Here is a 16,397-nt window from a genome sequence, read left to right on the forward strand (position 1 = left end):
AAAGGAAGAAAAAAAACGTTCGGGCTACGAGAATGATTACTGCAGTGTATTAGACTAGAGAATAATACCTCTCTCTCTGGGATAGCGGCGTAATGCCGGCTTTTGTGAAGATGAGCGACAGCAGTCGTCGTTTCAGATTTCCTTATCACTAGAGATATCCTGGGGTTTTACCGACAAAATCCCGGATATCCATTCTTTTACCAAAATCCTGGTGTGAGCAAGGAGAAAATCCAGCGGTAGCCCAAGCGCTTCGACCCCGTTAAAGCGTCTCTTATTAAGTCTTGATGACTTGAAGCTCGCAGTTTCAGTGGCAGCAGATAAGATCAGAGCTGGGCTTAATGACTTGACAGAAGCGAAACCAGCTGCTTTTAATACGTGTATATGAGCGACTGCAGTTTATTGTCACACACAAAACGGAAACATGACAGATTTACCTTACGTGTATCATCGGCTCTTATTTATTTTCGATGTGTAATTCACATTGTGTATGCGTGCCCCTGTTTCTCAAGTCTGCCCTAATTCCCACAGTACACAAATTGATACACGGGTGAATACATGAATAAATAATGAAATAAATCTTAGATGAGAAAATAACGTGTCTGCGCACGCCCCGTGACAAACATCGCATTGAAAGCGCTGCCTCCACCCCACGGTGCGTACAAATGGATCTTGACTCGCACTCCTTCCAATAAAGAGAGGCGCTGCGGGGGGAAACCGAGGGAATCGAATCACTCGTGAGAGGGAGCGGGGAGGCCGCACAACTACACAGCAAGCTGAACTATAATCAACAACTGCTCAGCGGCCCACCGCCCCCCTCCTCTCTCTCTCCGCCGCTCGTTAATTTTCATTTGTCAACTTGCGGCAATCGCTCCATATATCAACAAGGCGCAGGCTGTAGCCTACCAGCTTGGTCTGCCAGAGCTGTGCTCCGCGCAGAACAGCACTGAATCGGAGAAAATTACAGGAAATGGCCTTCTGCAAAAGCACTTTTTTTTTTACCCCGTGCTGTAGTTTTGCATTTGTTCGGCTCGTTTCTGCCTGCTAAATTGCCGCTAGGAGAGCACTCCAAAATATCGAGGGTTAAAAATGTAGACAGATTGCCCCCCGTTCAAGATCCAGGGCGTTTCTCGCAGGTCTTTGGATTTTCATAATGAAATGGCTGCGTAGGTCACGAGCGACAGACCGCGGGCTATATTTTATTTCTGAAGCATGACGTGTAGGTTCCTGATCCTGCATGTGTGAGTTGTGTCGGCCTCGACGGAGATTCAGGCGAGCTTGGGAGACTTGAAAATGTGCCTTACGGATGCAATCAGCGCTTCGTATTTTCAGGCACATAAAACAAACTATCGCGCTATACTAATGTCTTTAAACATAGTCTGTATGTTTGTTTCATCATTGAGTAATTACATTTCTTTTCCAACGTTTCGCTGTTGTTGTTGTTTTTTTTTAAAGTCGATGGTTTTTCAATGCTCTTTCAGGACTAGACTTTTCAGTGATGAGCGCATATCTCCATCTAGGGGACATAACCCGACCTGCAGCTGAAACTCTGGCTTCTCAACGCGACGTTTTGTGCTTTGAATTGTCACTTCAATCGAACAGCAGTGTGCCTGAACGTTCGGGTTTGCTCGAGCGTCACTCACACTTCTGGAACACCAATCAATCAGCTGGTCTCCACAGAGTTCTGAAGTGGAATATGTTGGCACAATAGGCAATAACCGTCTAGGCGATGCAACAGACAAAGCAACTGACCAAGTACATTTTAAATGTGCACAGCCTTAAATATCGAGTCTCGAAATATCGTTGAATTGGACATATAATGAAACAAAAAAATACAGTTGTGTTGATGGAATTAAGTGCAAAGCCTTTGGTTCAGTACTTGTACGTCAAAGAGGGAAGTTTGTGACTTCCCCGGTGTAGACCCTTTTACGTTTAAGTGAGAGGAAGAACTTCAACTATATATGTAACATAACATACTTGATCAAAGCATAATATATTGTGCCTTAAATTTAGTTTAAATATTCTGACAATGTGCTGATAGGTTCCCTTGATGTATCTCCACATTGTCTTTGTAAAATAACTATCGGTGATTAATGCTTTGAATTTTAACTAATTGGTGAGAAAAAATGTTATATTTTAATAGGGTCGTGTTACAGTAGTTATACAACTGCTACAGGAATGCCAAGAACGTAATGCTTATTCTGAAAAACAGCATCTACTGCAGACAGAGACGCATCATTCTAACAGAACCATTTTTGTTGCTTTTAGTTTTTGAAAGCTAAAAAAAGGTAGAAGAAAAAAGCTAAATGTTTTATGCATATTTTACAAGTAAACGATTCTTCAATAAAAAAGTTTAAAAATGGCACTGGCCTCTAAATAAAAAATAATCACATTTTACATTCCCTTTCACCCACAGGACGTTGTATTGATTATCGTCAAGCCTGGCTTTGTTCTGCTGTCATGGGGTACATTTCCACTGCTCAATGACACAAAGATCTATATGCCTTTGAAAGAACAAACCTGGTCAATGTGGGCAATTTCAGTCACATACTTAGACAAAGCAATAGTTGTTTTAAAATGTCCCAGGAACCAAACAACATATACAAATATTGACAGTTTTGGTCTGCAAAAATAATTGTAAGAGGGTGCCACAGTGGTTAGCGCTGATGTCTTGCAGTGCTGGCGCCCTGGGTTCAGTTCCAGACCTGGGGTTGCTGTCTGCGTGGAGTCTGCATGTTCTCCCTGGTTTCATGTTAGTTTCCTCCGGGAGCTCCAGTTGCCTCCTGCAGTCCAGAGACATGCTGGTAAATAAACTGGCTCCAAGGAAAATCAGTGTGAGTGTGTTTGTGTCTGTGGGTGCTCTGTGAGGGCCTGGCATGCTGTCCAAGGTCAATCTTGCCTTGTGCCCATTGCTTGCTGGGATAGGCTCTGGCTCTGTCACCACTATGAGCCTGCATTGGAAAACGTGGTTAGAAAATGGATGGAAGGGTGATAAAAATATGGTTTTACCAGTCTGCTGAGGCTGGAAGTCTATTTTAATTGTAATGCTTTTTTGTGGTGTTCTTGCACAGACCAAGATGACTTCCTGACCGCCATTTCTTCAGGAAAAAAAAAATATAACAGCCTCTGTTTAGATGTGGCTAAAGTAGCCAACACTTTTTTTCAGGGTTTATCTTTGGAACAATAGGATTTCTAATTTTGCAACAACTGTTGATCTGAACAAATAAATAACAGCATCAAAGCTGAATCACTGCAGTGGAAACAAACTAACACTTTAGATTTAACTGGCTATTCACTGTGAATGGTTTTGTGTGCCACAGGATTCTGGACATTCAAACTGCATGTGGCCAAATACCATGCAATTTATCTACTTTATAAAATGGACAGGCATCGTCCTGGGCATTTGCTAATTGATATTCAAAAAGCAGCTGAGACAGAGCTGTTCTACCCTTAAGCAAAGTGTTTCAACCTAATTGTGGCAGGAAGATGGCCAGATGTGTAAATGGGTGTACAGTACACGTCAGTCGCCTGGGATAAAAGCGTCAGCCAAGATGGCAGACTGAGCTGAATCTTCAAAAAAAAAAAACCCTTTCAAACTCTTCTTCAGAGCCAATACATCAAGTGAAACTTGGCTACCATCATCGACGCTTTTCCTTTCCCCAAAGAAACACACCGCAGACACAAGCCGGGAGGTGAACTGCCCTCTTTATTTAGTCTTGTGCGGGCAGTGCTTCCAGCTTCAGAGAAAATAAACGAACACACCTAGACCTTCTCTGGGCTGCGGGCTATCGCGTCTTCACGGTTGCTGTAATAGTAACAACCCGGGCATTGAGCTGCGGACCGGCACCCACACAAAGCAGGTTGTGTTTTGAAGTGTCGCCTGAGCTTCCTCCGCACTCCGCCTCGCAGCCCGGGGCACACAGCCCTCTCGCCCCCGGCGGAGCCCTGCTCCCCACGGGCTCCTCTCAGCACAGCAGCTGTCGGCCTCGTCGTCTTCTTTTGCGGCCGATCCGTCTTTCTCTCTCACTTGATTTTGATTTGTAAAAAAATACCGTGAACACACTTTCGCCGCAGACATCTCACAACGAGCACGCACGCTCACAAAACCCATACAATCTCCACCACATTGCGAAAAGTTTTTTTTTTAAAAAGCGTTAATTGCGCCTTTTCAGTCTCCGCCGGTGGATGCTGGGGCTGCATTTGCACAACAGAAGAGACCCTCCGAGCCCTGCACTTGCTGTTGTCCACTGGCTCGGAGACCGCCGGCCAGTCCTCCGCAGGAACTCAAAGGTCCAGGTTTTTCATCCTTAGTCCCTGGACACGGCCCACAGTCACTTTGTTCAAAGACACCGCTTTCACCCCCGGCGTGCCTTTCAACTCACGGCTAACCCTTCAGCCGTAGGTGCTGTACGCTCAACCCCCCCCTCTCTTGTTTACCCTGGCCCGGGACCCGTCTCTCTTTCAGTCATCTCTCCCGGGCTCATATCTATTATTGAAGACACACCTGCGGCTCGCTTCATCTTCAGCTGCAGTTACTGCTCTAATAGACAACGCCTGTCAGCCTTCCAAATAAGGGAATGGGCGTGTCAAAGGTGCAGCGCCGCAGGGGAAGGCTCCGCCCCCGGGGCCCCGCCCACTGTGGAGACTCGGTTTCAAAACCTGTTTAGTCAAAACGTCGCATTTTTCATTTTAGGGTATACACAAAATGTTGCGAGACTGTATTTTTTGTATAAATCAAGATAGTCGTCTGAACACCACCTTATTCTTAACTTTAAGCCTGCCTTTATTGAAAAATGGTCTAAGTGGTAAACACTCAAGCTTTATCCATACATAGCAGGATCTAAAATGTCAAAGCTTCTGAGAAATGTCGGTTCAGTCAAGATAGTACTATTGCAGGTTATATACCAGTACAACACCGCAGTTCATTGTTGTAAGGCCTCACTTAGTGTAATTTGTATTAAAGCACGTTTCTCACTAAACCAATCTGATTATTAGTAGGAATGAATCAAAAGTCAGTGGTTATTTTACCGAAGACACAGTATACATTCTTCACAACTAACATCATTCTAGCATCCGTCTGTGATGTAGTTCACGGGAGACAAATAATTTTTAGCCATGCTCTTTGCTACCAACATACTCTTCAAAACAGCCTTACTAATCAGTCTGCTTTACTGTTTTTTTATGTTTTAGCAGAACTTTCTTAGAGGCCATCAGAAATCTAGAACTCCAAGCAATCACTTTGTTTTAAATTTGGGCTTGAGTGTTATTGACCCAATGTCTATGGTAAGGAAAATCAAGACCTTGGCAATAATACATATTTATCATTTCCTCTATAACCTTTGCTGCAATCTTTCATCTCACTTGAATCACTCACTTTTAGTGTTTGTTATAATGGAGGCATTCATTATGTGAAGTAAGCTCTCTGGAATGGATCACAGAAAAAGTGCCACTTAATTTAAAAAAATGTCTGTGCTTAATGAAATGTTGAAGATATTGTATACTAATATCTTCCAGCATTCTAATGTAGAAGAGAAATGTACAAAGGCCAGCCCTAAAGAAAGTTTCAAGGCTAGCATCATCTCATACAAATTCTGTACAATCACCAGTGCTAGTTCCTGCAGATGTAACTCTGTGTTATCCCTGAATGTCCAACAGCTGAGATTATAGGTGAGTGTGCACGCTTGTGTGTAGCATCTACACAAACACAGGGAAAAGAAGAGCAAGAGGATTTCTGATTGAAGGTGGTTTGGTGTTAGCAAATAATGTCCATATTATGAAGTTACACTGTTCAAATGCAGAGTCTGGCTTGGAAAGATGACAGCTATCTCAACAGGGCCATTATAAAGATCTCATGTTAACACCGGTGTCCTGGCTATTTTTCCACTCTGCTTGTGCAATCTAGTCTCTCTAGATGTCACCCTTAGTCAATTGAAGAAGTCCAACCTTTTCTACTGTGGAGTGAGGTTACTGATACATAAGGGCTACCATGCATCACCCAGGTGCAGGTGGAAGCTGCACTTCAAAACTGTACGAAATGAAAGCAATTACACACACTGTATCAGTTCAAGTTCAAGCTTAATTATTCTCTTCTGGGGGAAATTTGTTTTAATGGCACAGTCCAGTGCAACAAGAAGGACAAACATTACCAACAGAGAAGGCTGTACAATAGTGTTACTGCAGATAAGTGAGACGATCTGGGTCTGTTACTTTTATAGAGATGTCTCCCACCTAGGAATAGTGTAAATTCACAATGGAGGGGGTGAAATGCACAATGCCTAAGGCTCTTGGATGTCTTTACAACCCTGTGTTTGTAGAGGACATGTCATTTGATTTAATTTGGTCCAATTATTTTTCTACTTATTTTCACTAGTCCCCCTCCATGACAGTTAACAGTACTGATGTTGCCAAACCAACAAGTGAGACAAGTATGTCAAGACACTTCCAATATATGACTTGTAAAAAAGAAAAGGGAGAAAAAATGAATACGTTTGTCTGAAGAATACCAAGGTCAAGGCTGCCTTAACATATATAAACAAGAAATCCTAAAGACTGAGAAAGAGTCTGTACTCACCGTCTGACCAGCAGGCGGTATCCTGCTTCGAAGGCCACAGAGATGGGTCGGGGTTTCAGCCCGGGCAGCCCGAATTACAGACAAACTGGCTGTAATTCTTTCTTCAAGTGAGACAAGGATTGGTACATTTCCTGTTCCTTCAGTACTCTAACAAAAAAACACATAGCTGCAATAATGCCACCGCTGAACTTTGAAATTTGCACAAAATGACAGACTATCTCGGGAAGAGTTAGATTAATTTGTCTCACTAGGCCTTGGCTAATTGATGTGACTGGGGCTCAACGTCTATACATTTTCACTTTTTTTACTCTATTCTTACCTAATGGGACCACAGCATGTGTTGTCCATCCAGGTTGAAACAGTAGTTTATTATACAGATTATTATGTATTAATTTTGTTTTAGTCAACAGTAAGTAAAAAAAAAAAGTTATTTTTTATTTAAATAATCTTCAAAAGAGAGCAATAGTTGCTTAAGGAAGTACATATTCAAGTTCGTTGTCTCTCTTATTTTGTAAACTGCCCGCACCAAAATGTTTAGTAGAGTTTTGGTTAAAAAAAATTACATTCAAAATACCGGAAAACCGAAGCATAGTTACGAATAGTCATATGATGATTTTTAAGGGTCGACGGGTATTGGTTGCGAACACTGTCAGTCACACAACGGCTCGCTCATTGGTTATTTTGACGCCATGGTCGTCCACTTGCAATTGCCGATAGGTCACTAGCAAAGCTGCCTGCAGGCTCATTTGCTGAGTCGAGGAGGGGGCGGTACTTTGTCGATCCATACCCACAACCCACCGCGGCGTTCAGCGACTGCTCCAAGAGGGGAAAGATGGTGGTTTATATGCTCGCAAGGAGGATGGCAAGATTTCTAATGGCGGTGTGCCTCGTCTTTGCTGCTTTGTCAGCTGGTAAGGATTCGAGTATTTTGCGTCGCCGGCGATTGTTCAATATTTAAGCCTAAAGTCTTAAGCAAAGCTCTATAAAAAATACTGAATCGCGTTTGTTTCATTTTTCAGTGGTAGACTGTCACACCGATGTCAGATGTTCAGCTGATCAGCTGATCCGCGGCATTTCTAGATTTTCAGTTATTTACGTGAATTACAGTAACGTATTATTAAAACTGATGAGACGTGTTTCGTATGTTACCTGCTTTGCGCTTGAAACTCGATGTTATAGAAATGTCTGCAGTCGCGGTAACAGTAATGTAACATATCTGCCTGGCTAGGTTTGATGCAACGTAACTAGTGATTGCCAGTATTGATATTATTCACAAATAAAAACACCCAGTAGGTTTATTACTATCGGATCGGTAATTTTTGATAATTGCTTCTGTAATTCGCCCGTTTTCCTTTTTAAAAAGCAGTTTCTGTAGACTGGGGGAAAGCAGAAGTGACGAGGGGGTTTGATGAGTGTTGAGAAGAGCATTCATCATCACATGACAACGCCAAATGTTTAAGCCCGGCGAGTTTGAGCAATGGTTTCCTGGATATTATTAATTATAGCAATAAGACAGGCAAATACTTTTCACTATTCCTCTGCAGAGTTAGAAGTGCAGAATGTGCTAAATTCGATATTTTTTGTCAGCTTATCTATTAGTCTAGTTAGCAAGATAAAAATGCACCACAACTGTAACATATCGAATCCCCAGTACGACGTTTTTTATTTGTCGTTATGCTGGGTTTAATAGAAGGACACTGGATTTATTTTAAATAGCTGTGTAGGCAGATTACTGAAGTACAGTATATTTTGTTTGCTGCTGCTGCTGGTTCTCAGTGGTGTTTTTATTTTGAAACCTTAGAATGACAGGATTTTTGTTGACCTTAAAACACAAGGCGGTAAAGTCCTGGTCCAGTGCGCCTCCGTGCAGGTGCGTGTCTGTTCATTGCTGTCTAATCCAGGCTTGTTCAACCTGTACGCTATCAGCAGAGCCACACATTGCAAGGCTACTCTTCAGCTGTCTGGTTCTGTTGCAAATATCATGACTGCATTAAGCCAAAACAAAAAAATAAATGTTGGATATGACTCCTTTAAAATGCTCTGATGGAGCTCTTCAGTAACTTCAATGATCTTGGGAACTGACATAAAAAAACAGCCTTTGGCATTGTAGGTCACGTACTGTAGGATTGTGGGGCACGTGTGTGAGAATTCATAGGCTGATTCATCTGAGAATGATTTGTCAGGGGCGCATTTGTAAACCCGTGTTTTAAATCTGGTTTGGCAAGAGGGAAAATTAGCACAATGTCATTAAATGAAGTGAATATAATTATTTTAAGAGAATTATGTATGACAAGCAACAACAAAATTAACAGATGGTCTTGTTATAAAGAAAGCTTTGGTACAGTTGAACAAATTGTGGTTCACACTTTAGAATAATATTTATACATGAGATGTGCTATCAATCATGAATTGACAATCTACATAAGGTAAAAGGCATCTAGATATTCACAGCACATGTGATCTGTAGCTCCCAATCCTGGTACTGGAGGAAATTTCTGATGGCCTTCATTCCAGTTTTGCTCCAAATCTCCCTTGCTAATTGCTGATTTAACTGATATGCTTGGTTTTTTAGAATTGTATTTAACTTATGTCACAGTCCTGAGTGTTACAAATACCCAACTTAACAGGTACCACTTCCAGCAATTTCAACAGATAAAACATTTAACAGTCCTCAACTTGCTTGCCATTTTTTAAAAATCTGTACGTAAGCAGACACCTAAATTCTTGTTTTATTTTTGTCAGGCGTGTTTGGGGACAGCTTCACAGTGCTGAAAGCCCCCCAGTATATCACCTTCAAGGAGGGCCAATGGCCTCTCTCTGCGGAACGGATTCCTGACCTGGCAGCTCTGACCATGGGCTTCTCTGTGGAGGAGGTACTGCCTTTCTTTTTGTTTTCCGACATTCTTGTTTCGGTTCTGTTCCTCTGAGATTTTCCCCCTTTTTTTTCTGAAAAAAACGTCTGCAAGTCTTGTAGTGAATGTCTGCCACAAAGCCTTGTTACTGTATGTACTGTAGACGTCTGCGACCCACCCAACTTCAAGTCACATGCCTTTTAACGCATCACAGGCTACACTACCCCTATCAGGGGATCTACACCAACTGCAGAAAAGGTGCATCCCTCACAGTGTCACAAACTCACAAGTGCCCGAATGGCCACAGGGGGCGCTGTGCTCACCAAGAGCTGAGAGAGCCCTGCCCAGCTACGCCCACCCTGGCCTCAGCAGCATTCACCCAATTGTGCACCGCCACTTGCTGAATTCCAGTCACAGTCACGGTGCTGTGACTTGGGTTTGAACCCGTGACACCTGGACCACACAGCTCAACCTGCTCCTTCACTCAGGAGGCCCCTGGGATTTGTCCTTTTTTGAAGAATAATAAGCTTTTCCATCCCTATTGGTATAATGAAGCATTTCCTTATTGTTCCCAATATTGGTTCCTTATCTGTTTGTGATGTTTTGTGGAAAGCTGAAAATGTAAGTAAGCAGCACCTATGACAACAGTTCTCTCTCTTACAGCCAGTGAATGTTCTTGCTAGATGCACAGGCACCTTGCTGTGTGGAGCGGTGCCGTGACGCTGTGTGTGTGTTTTGTGCAGGACCTGTCCTGGCCGGGCCTCCAGACGGGCAGTCTCTTCCAGCGTCCTCGGGCCAACGCGCTCATTGTGGTCAGGGGAGTGGGCAGCCTGCCCCTGCCCCAGAGCCTTGCCTCTTACCCGGTGGAGAATGTAAGTGCCAGTGAAAGATTATGCCATGATTTCTGCAAAGATGCTCACCAGCACAGATCCCGGAGTGAGAGACTGGTTTCCTAATCCTCTCTTTATAGTCAGCGCCTCTTGAATTCAGAAAACAATTCGGTACATATTAATGAGCGTTCACTTGATGTTCTGTGGTGTTTTTACAGTAGCACTCCAGTCTAATACAGAAAATGGCAGCTGTGTTAGCTGATAACTGAGGAAGACACACTGTTTAACTTTCGTAGAGACAGACATAAATCGATCAGGTATTAAGTGTTTATGTGCTGTGGAAATCTTAGGAAGTGTTTGTTTTGTGCCTCTTCAGCCTGTCCCTTTCACCTTGGACAGCGTCGCCAACACAGTCCACACCCTCTTTGCGGAAGACACTCCTGTGGTCTTACAGCTGGCGCCCAGTGAAGAGGTAGGACTTGGGGGTCCCAGCCTGTGGGACGTGTGGGGGTGGAATAACGAGAGAAATCTTTGTGCCCTTTTCTTTGTGTACTTCACAACAACATGCTGTTGACAAAATAAAAGTGGAAGCTGCTGTTGTTTTTATGCTCTAAGACGCTGTTAACAAAACAAACCTGCAGCCCAAGAACATAAACACTTGTTCCACACATGAAGCGAAAGGCATGCAGTCGGCTTGTAATTGTTAATGTGCTGTAAAATATGTTGCTGCGCTCTGCTGTCCTTGTGAAGTCTGCCACAGATCTGTGTTCTCCTTTTCATGACACGCAGAGTGTGTTCTTGTAGAAATAGCAATGAGAACACGTTAAATCACTTCTAAATAGATAAGACGTTTGTCTCGGGCCTCTGAATTTCAAGATGCCTCTCAGGCCCTTTTGGTCTATGGATAGTGCACTTTAAACCAAGAGAGCATTTTCTTTCCCCGAACCCAAGGCTTTTAGGAGAATGCAGCAAGCTACCAGCCCTAATGTTGAAACTGATACCCTGGATTCTTTCAGGATACGGCTGGGTGAGACCCCGGAGGACGATGAGCTACTAACGACCAAACTACCTGGGCCGAATGGCCCCCTCTTGTTTTTAACCTTTCTTATGTCCCCATCGTGAACAGCTGCTGCTGCTCTCAGTTCTGCTTCATGTGTGGTCCCTTTGCAGAGGCTGTATATGGTGGGGAAGGCCAACGCCGTGTTTGAAGACCTCCCTGTCACTCTGCAGCAGATCCGGGGGCGACTGTCACAGGACAATTCCATCCTCAACACCCTCCCCCCCAACTCACTGAGCAGGAACAATGAGGTGAGAGGAATAAGGGGGCGCTCGAAACAGGCTGTACAGGATTTCGCTTTGGCAAAGTTCATCCGGCGTTTTCCTCTCCATGTTATCCTGACAGAAACGGTTCACATAATCGGGCTTGCCTAGATTTCAGTCAAAAGTTTCAGTTCCTGTTCCTCTTCTGTAGGTGGATCTGCTTTTCCTCTCTGAATTGCAAGTGCTGCATGACATCGCTGCCCTGGTAAGTCTCTGCAGCTGGCCCGTCCCACACAGGAATTTGCTGTTAAAAGCTGTACATCGTTTTTTTTTTTCAGTTCAGTGTTGTAAATGGCACATTTTCGGTCATGTGGTCAGTGTGTACAGCTGTACTACCAGGGACTTTAATATCGTTGAATATCAGTGTGTTTCAAGAGCTAATTGGCTTCTTTCCTATTGCCAGAGAAGAATCTAATCAGGCACTAGTGTTTCTCCATTCTGTGCACCAACATGAAAAGCATCCAAAGTGTGACTAAACCTTGGCAGTTTGAGTATGGACTCTGTATTGAGTATTGACGTCTCTTGACCTGCATATCGCGGCGCAGCTTCCTGGTGCGGCTAATCTTGAGGGGGGGAGGAACTCGGAGTGCCCTGGCTGTGTTTGGCAGAATTTCCTTTATTTTATTCCCTGGCTCCTACAGCTCCTGAGACACAAGCACCTGGCGAAAGACCACTCCCCGGACCTGTATTCCCTGGAGCTGTCCGGGCTGGAGGAGATCAGCCGGCACTACGGCACAGATTCCCAGCAGCTGAAGGATGCCACGGAGATCCTGGCCACCATGCTGCAGAAGGTGAGCAGTCCCTGATATGTTTAGAAGTGAAGGGCTCTACAAATACTGTTACACTATGCAGACTTGAATGGCTGATGGCACACACCTACCTACTGTATGTTCACATCGATCCGTTATGGAAAAGCCTCTTAAACCTGGTAAGATGTTGCGGAAAAACCAGAGTCTATCCTTGCAGCACAGGGCATAAATTGCGACCTGAACAGGAAAAACTATAAACCATCACCTGGGAATGGATCTGTTGCTTGGGTGCACACACACAGGCACACGGTTTAGAGATGCTAATTAATCTGCCAGCATGTCTGTGGAAGGTGGGAGGAAACTGTAGCAACTCCATTGGACACGGAAGAGAACATGCAGACTCCACACAGAAGGCAGTGCACTCAGGGAATTAACCCGGGACCCAAGAACCTAGCAGCTTTGCCATCATGGTGCCTCAGCTTTGTCCTGTTTTTGATTGAAGCCCTTGGACCAAATGACACTGGTGAATGCATGTTGAAAATGGGCTTTTTGACTATATTCAACAGGCAATATAACTCTTTTTTCCTTATTGTGCTTCCTGGGCTAAGTTGACTTATTCAAATTAATATAAAAGCGCTGTAATTTGGGATTGTGTAACTTTGTATAGTTAAGTGCACATAAATGGAAACTACTTACAGCTGTAGCATTTCCTTATACTACTCTGTCTATTCCTCTAGTTGTTTTAATCCATGAATGCTTTTCATTCTGTTGCAGTATAACATTATATTACAGATATCTTCATGGGAGTTAGGTAGTGTGTAGAATAGGACAGAAACCCCCACCGTCAAAGTATCAAATACCAAATCTGCAGATGGCTCAAGAGGAGAGAAATCTCATTTACTGAGCAGTTTCTCAAAAATCAATCTTACATCAAGTACTGACTGTGCACGTATGCTATCACAAAGGGGGGTTTGGAAAACCAGAAAACATCCCATAATAGGCGTCCATCCATCCATTTTCTAATAGCTTGTTGGGGGGAGCCAGAGCCTATCCCATCAACCATCTGGCACAAAGTGGGATACACCCTGGATGGGACACACACACACACACACACACAGGGGGGGGAAACACACAAACCCCCCCTGCAGACAGCACCCCAGGAGCTGAACCCAGGGCCCCAGCGCTGCCCGCAGCAGGTGTCAGTCTGTTGAAATTTAAAGGATCAGCTTAATCCTTCGTCCTCCCTCCTTTGATCACCAAGCGCTGTCCGTCTTTGCCCCTGCTGCAGTTCGCCGACGACGTATTCAGCATCTACAGCGGCAATGCGGTGGTGGAAGTGGCGACGCTGAAGAGCTTCGAGGCGCCCCTGGTGCGGAAGACCCGCTCCATCCTGGAGTCCAAGCAGATCGTGAGTGCCCCCCCTCTCCCGTCCTGCCCTGCGGCACAGCCCGGCCAAACCGCCACCACGCCCTCAGGACAGCATCTGCCCCTGTAAACTGCCCCAGCGCGTCTGTGTGTGTGTGTGGGGCAGGTTAATCAGATGGGCCTTCTTTAGTTGAGCTTGGATGAGCTGTCCTCTTCTGAGGATGCTCATTATACAGAAGATTTTTTTTTCTCCAAAATGTCATTATTACCAAAAAAATAAAACCCAGCCTCGTTCAAGGTCAGCATTTAAAAAGCAGACTCGAGAAAACAAAAAGCACAGTTCTGACGGAGCATTTGAGCAGAAGGCGTGTGAGGGATGATCTCCAGCAGCCTCCTGTATAAGCTTACATGTCAGTGCTGTTTCAGCACATGACTTGAGTCTTATTACAGCACCACTGGAATTGTGCATTTTTCAAGTTACACCTACAGATCTTTTTCAAAGAGAATCCTTCTGCAGAAGTTCTGAAGTTTTTATCCATTTATTTACTGCGTTATCTGTTCATGTCAATAATCCTTAAAGTACTTTTTTTTAATGGGAAATGCAAATGTTTTCACTACTATGGGAAGGTGGTCTTTATAATGTCACCAATGTCACCAATTGCTTTAAACCGAAGGGGGGGACTTCAAGTGCACAGGATGAGCTCAGTTCTCTTTTAAATTTTCTTTACCCTTTTCCTGTTCTTTTATCAGAGCAATCCAGGGAGCCCATATAATCTGGCATACAAGTACAACTTTGAGTACGCAGTCATCTTCAACATCGTCCTGTGGATGATGATCGTACTTGCGCTGGCGGTCATCAGCATCTCGTACAGCCTGTGGAACATGGATCCAGGCTACGACAGCATCATCTACCGGATGACTAACCAGAAGATACGCTTGGATTGATTCCTCTTGATGTGCATTCCCCCTGAATTCATTCAATTTTTGTTTCCCTTTCCAAGCTGCCTGAACTTCTAAGGTGTGGCCTTTTTTTTCCAGACCATCGAACTTCTCCAATAACGATTACTGAGAATTGTTTCTTAGAAATTGTTGGAGGGTATACTGTACCTGCAGCCAGTAGGTTGTGGTAGTGCTTCATTCCACTCATCTTCATTTGTTGTGTATCTGCAGTTAATTCATCTTTCTGCTAGTATTCCTCATTATGGAGCAAAAAGACTACTCTGAGGGCCAGCACCTTAAACACTAGGCTTGGTATCATTCCTCTGGTGGTGTTTCAAAAATGTTTTTTCTTAGAAGTAGTATCGTTCTGTGTTTAGTTTGGTTTTACTTGATCTTCTTGGCACTGAGAAAATAAGTATAGTGCAGTACAAAAGTTGTCTGCTGTTTTCTTTCTTCCCCAATGTTGTAAATGTTTGTGCTGGGACACATTGTACATGTATGATTTAATTTAACAGCGTTATGTCTGTATATATTGTGAAGAAGTGTAGACTGATAAGAATGCATAATATTGTCTTAATCTCTTTGTGCATTTCTTTGTTCTTTCCTGGTAACCCATTCCAGCATTGAGAGATTGTGATGGCGAAATGAAATTGTTAGGTTAGCAACTCTTTTCATTGTTGAGTATAAAGTGTGCTGTGAACAAGCATTGTGACTAAAGTTCAGATCTTCCCTAAGTAATGAGTTTTCTTTGTAACAAGTTTTATTCATTTTTATTTCTTGGAGCATCCTAGGTGTTACCACTGCCTTCAATTAAAGAAGCCGCTTCTTTGTTTTGTACAGTTAAAAGTTAAACCTGTCCAGCAGAGGTACACTCCATTTGGCACCCATATGGTGTATTCCTGTTCTGATAAAATACTGGGATCAAATGATCCTAACGTTGAGAATAAACAAGGATTGTTTTTGGCCCATCTAACTTGCCATACCCCGAAAATGTTCTGTAAGTCATCTGACTTCTTTGTGAATTTTGATAGTTCCTGAGGATTTTTCACACAGCTGGAGGCAGAATTCAATTTTTTTAATGTTATATAAAAAGATTACACTTGTGTTCCTTTGTAAATGGGTGCAAACATGCAAAAAGGGAAAAAAATAAGGTTATCTAGCTACAAATAACTCAACAAATTGTTTGCTGCCATGAAAAACATTAAACATGTCCAATAATAAATTACTGTCCATGTAGCGTTGGGGTGTGATTTTTTTTTTTTCATGTTGATTTCATTTTATCTTGTCATTCCTTGTCATTTGAGGAAATAATTCCATGGAATGTAACCTTTAGAGTATTTAGATAAAATGGAATGGCAAATACTTTCCCATAATCCTTACATTTATATGGCACTTTTCTGGACTCTCCACTCAAAGCGTTTTACAGGTAATGGGGACTCCCCTTCACTGTCACCAATATGTACCCCGAACTGGATCATGCGATGGCAGCCTTAGTGCGCCAGTACACTCGCCACACACCAGCTATCGGGGGGGGGGGAGGAGAGCAGAGTGATGAAGCCATTTCAAAGAAGGGGAATTTGTCATCCAGGCTGAAAGTTAAGTGGTAAGAAGATAGCTGCAGTCTCCCATGTCTGTCACAGGCCTGTACATTTTCAGATGGCTATAAACAACCAGTATTAATAAGAATAATGATATTCCTAAATTATGTTCTACAAGTCCAACATTAGTTGGATTACTGGACCCGATGAAGATGGCAAAAGAGGTTCTTTAAAAC

General features: G+C 43.4%; 1 protein-coding gene and 1 long non-coding RNA gene across 2 annotated transcripts; one reads left to right on the top strand and one right to left on the bottom strand.

Moving 5' to 3' along the window:
• Positions 1–2,805: 2,805 nt before the first annotated feature.
• On the bottom strand, positions 2,806–7,143 carry LOC107079528 (uncharacterized). Its single transcript, XR_001480478.2, has 3 exons — positions 6,888–7,143; positions 6,569–6,715; positions 2,806–4,656 (listed from the first exon to the last, which is right to left on the bottom strand). It is a non-coding gene; the product is annotated as an uncharacterized lncRNA (long non-coding RNA).
• Positions 7,144–7,367: 224 nt separating this feature from the next.
• Positions 7,368–15,859, top strand: atp6ap2 (ATPase H+ transporting accessory protein 2). The gene is made up of 9 exons (XM_006639132.3): positions 7,368–7,479; positions 9,311–9,441; positions 10,164–10,292; positions 10,627–10,722; positions 11,421–11,558; positions 11,722–11,775; positions 12,212–12,361; positions 13,608–13,727; positions 14,435–15,859. Exons 1-9 carry the CDS (start codon positions 7,401–7,403, stop codon positions 14,627–14,629), a joined length of 1,092 nt encoding a protein of 363 aa, XP_006639195.2. The 5' UTR covers positions 7,368–7,400; the 3' UTR covers positions 14,630–15,859.
• Positions 15,860–16,397: the final 538 nt, after the last annotated feature.

The sequence above is a fragment of the Lepisosteus oculatus genome, chromosome 15 (genome assembly GCF_040954835.1).
Source record: "Lepisosteus oculatus isolate fLepOcu1 chromosome 15, fLepOcu1.hap2, whole genome shotgun sequence".
NCBI classification, from domain to species: Eukaryota; Metazoa; Chordata; class Actinopteri; order Semionotiformes; family Lepisosteidae; genus Lepisosteus; species Lepisosteus oculatus.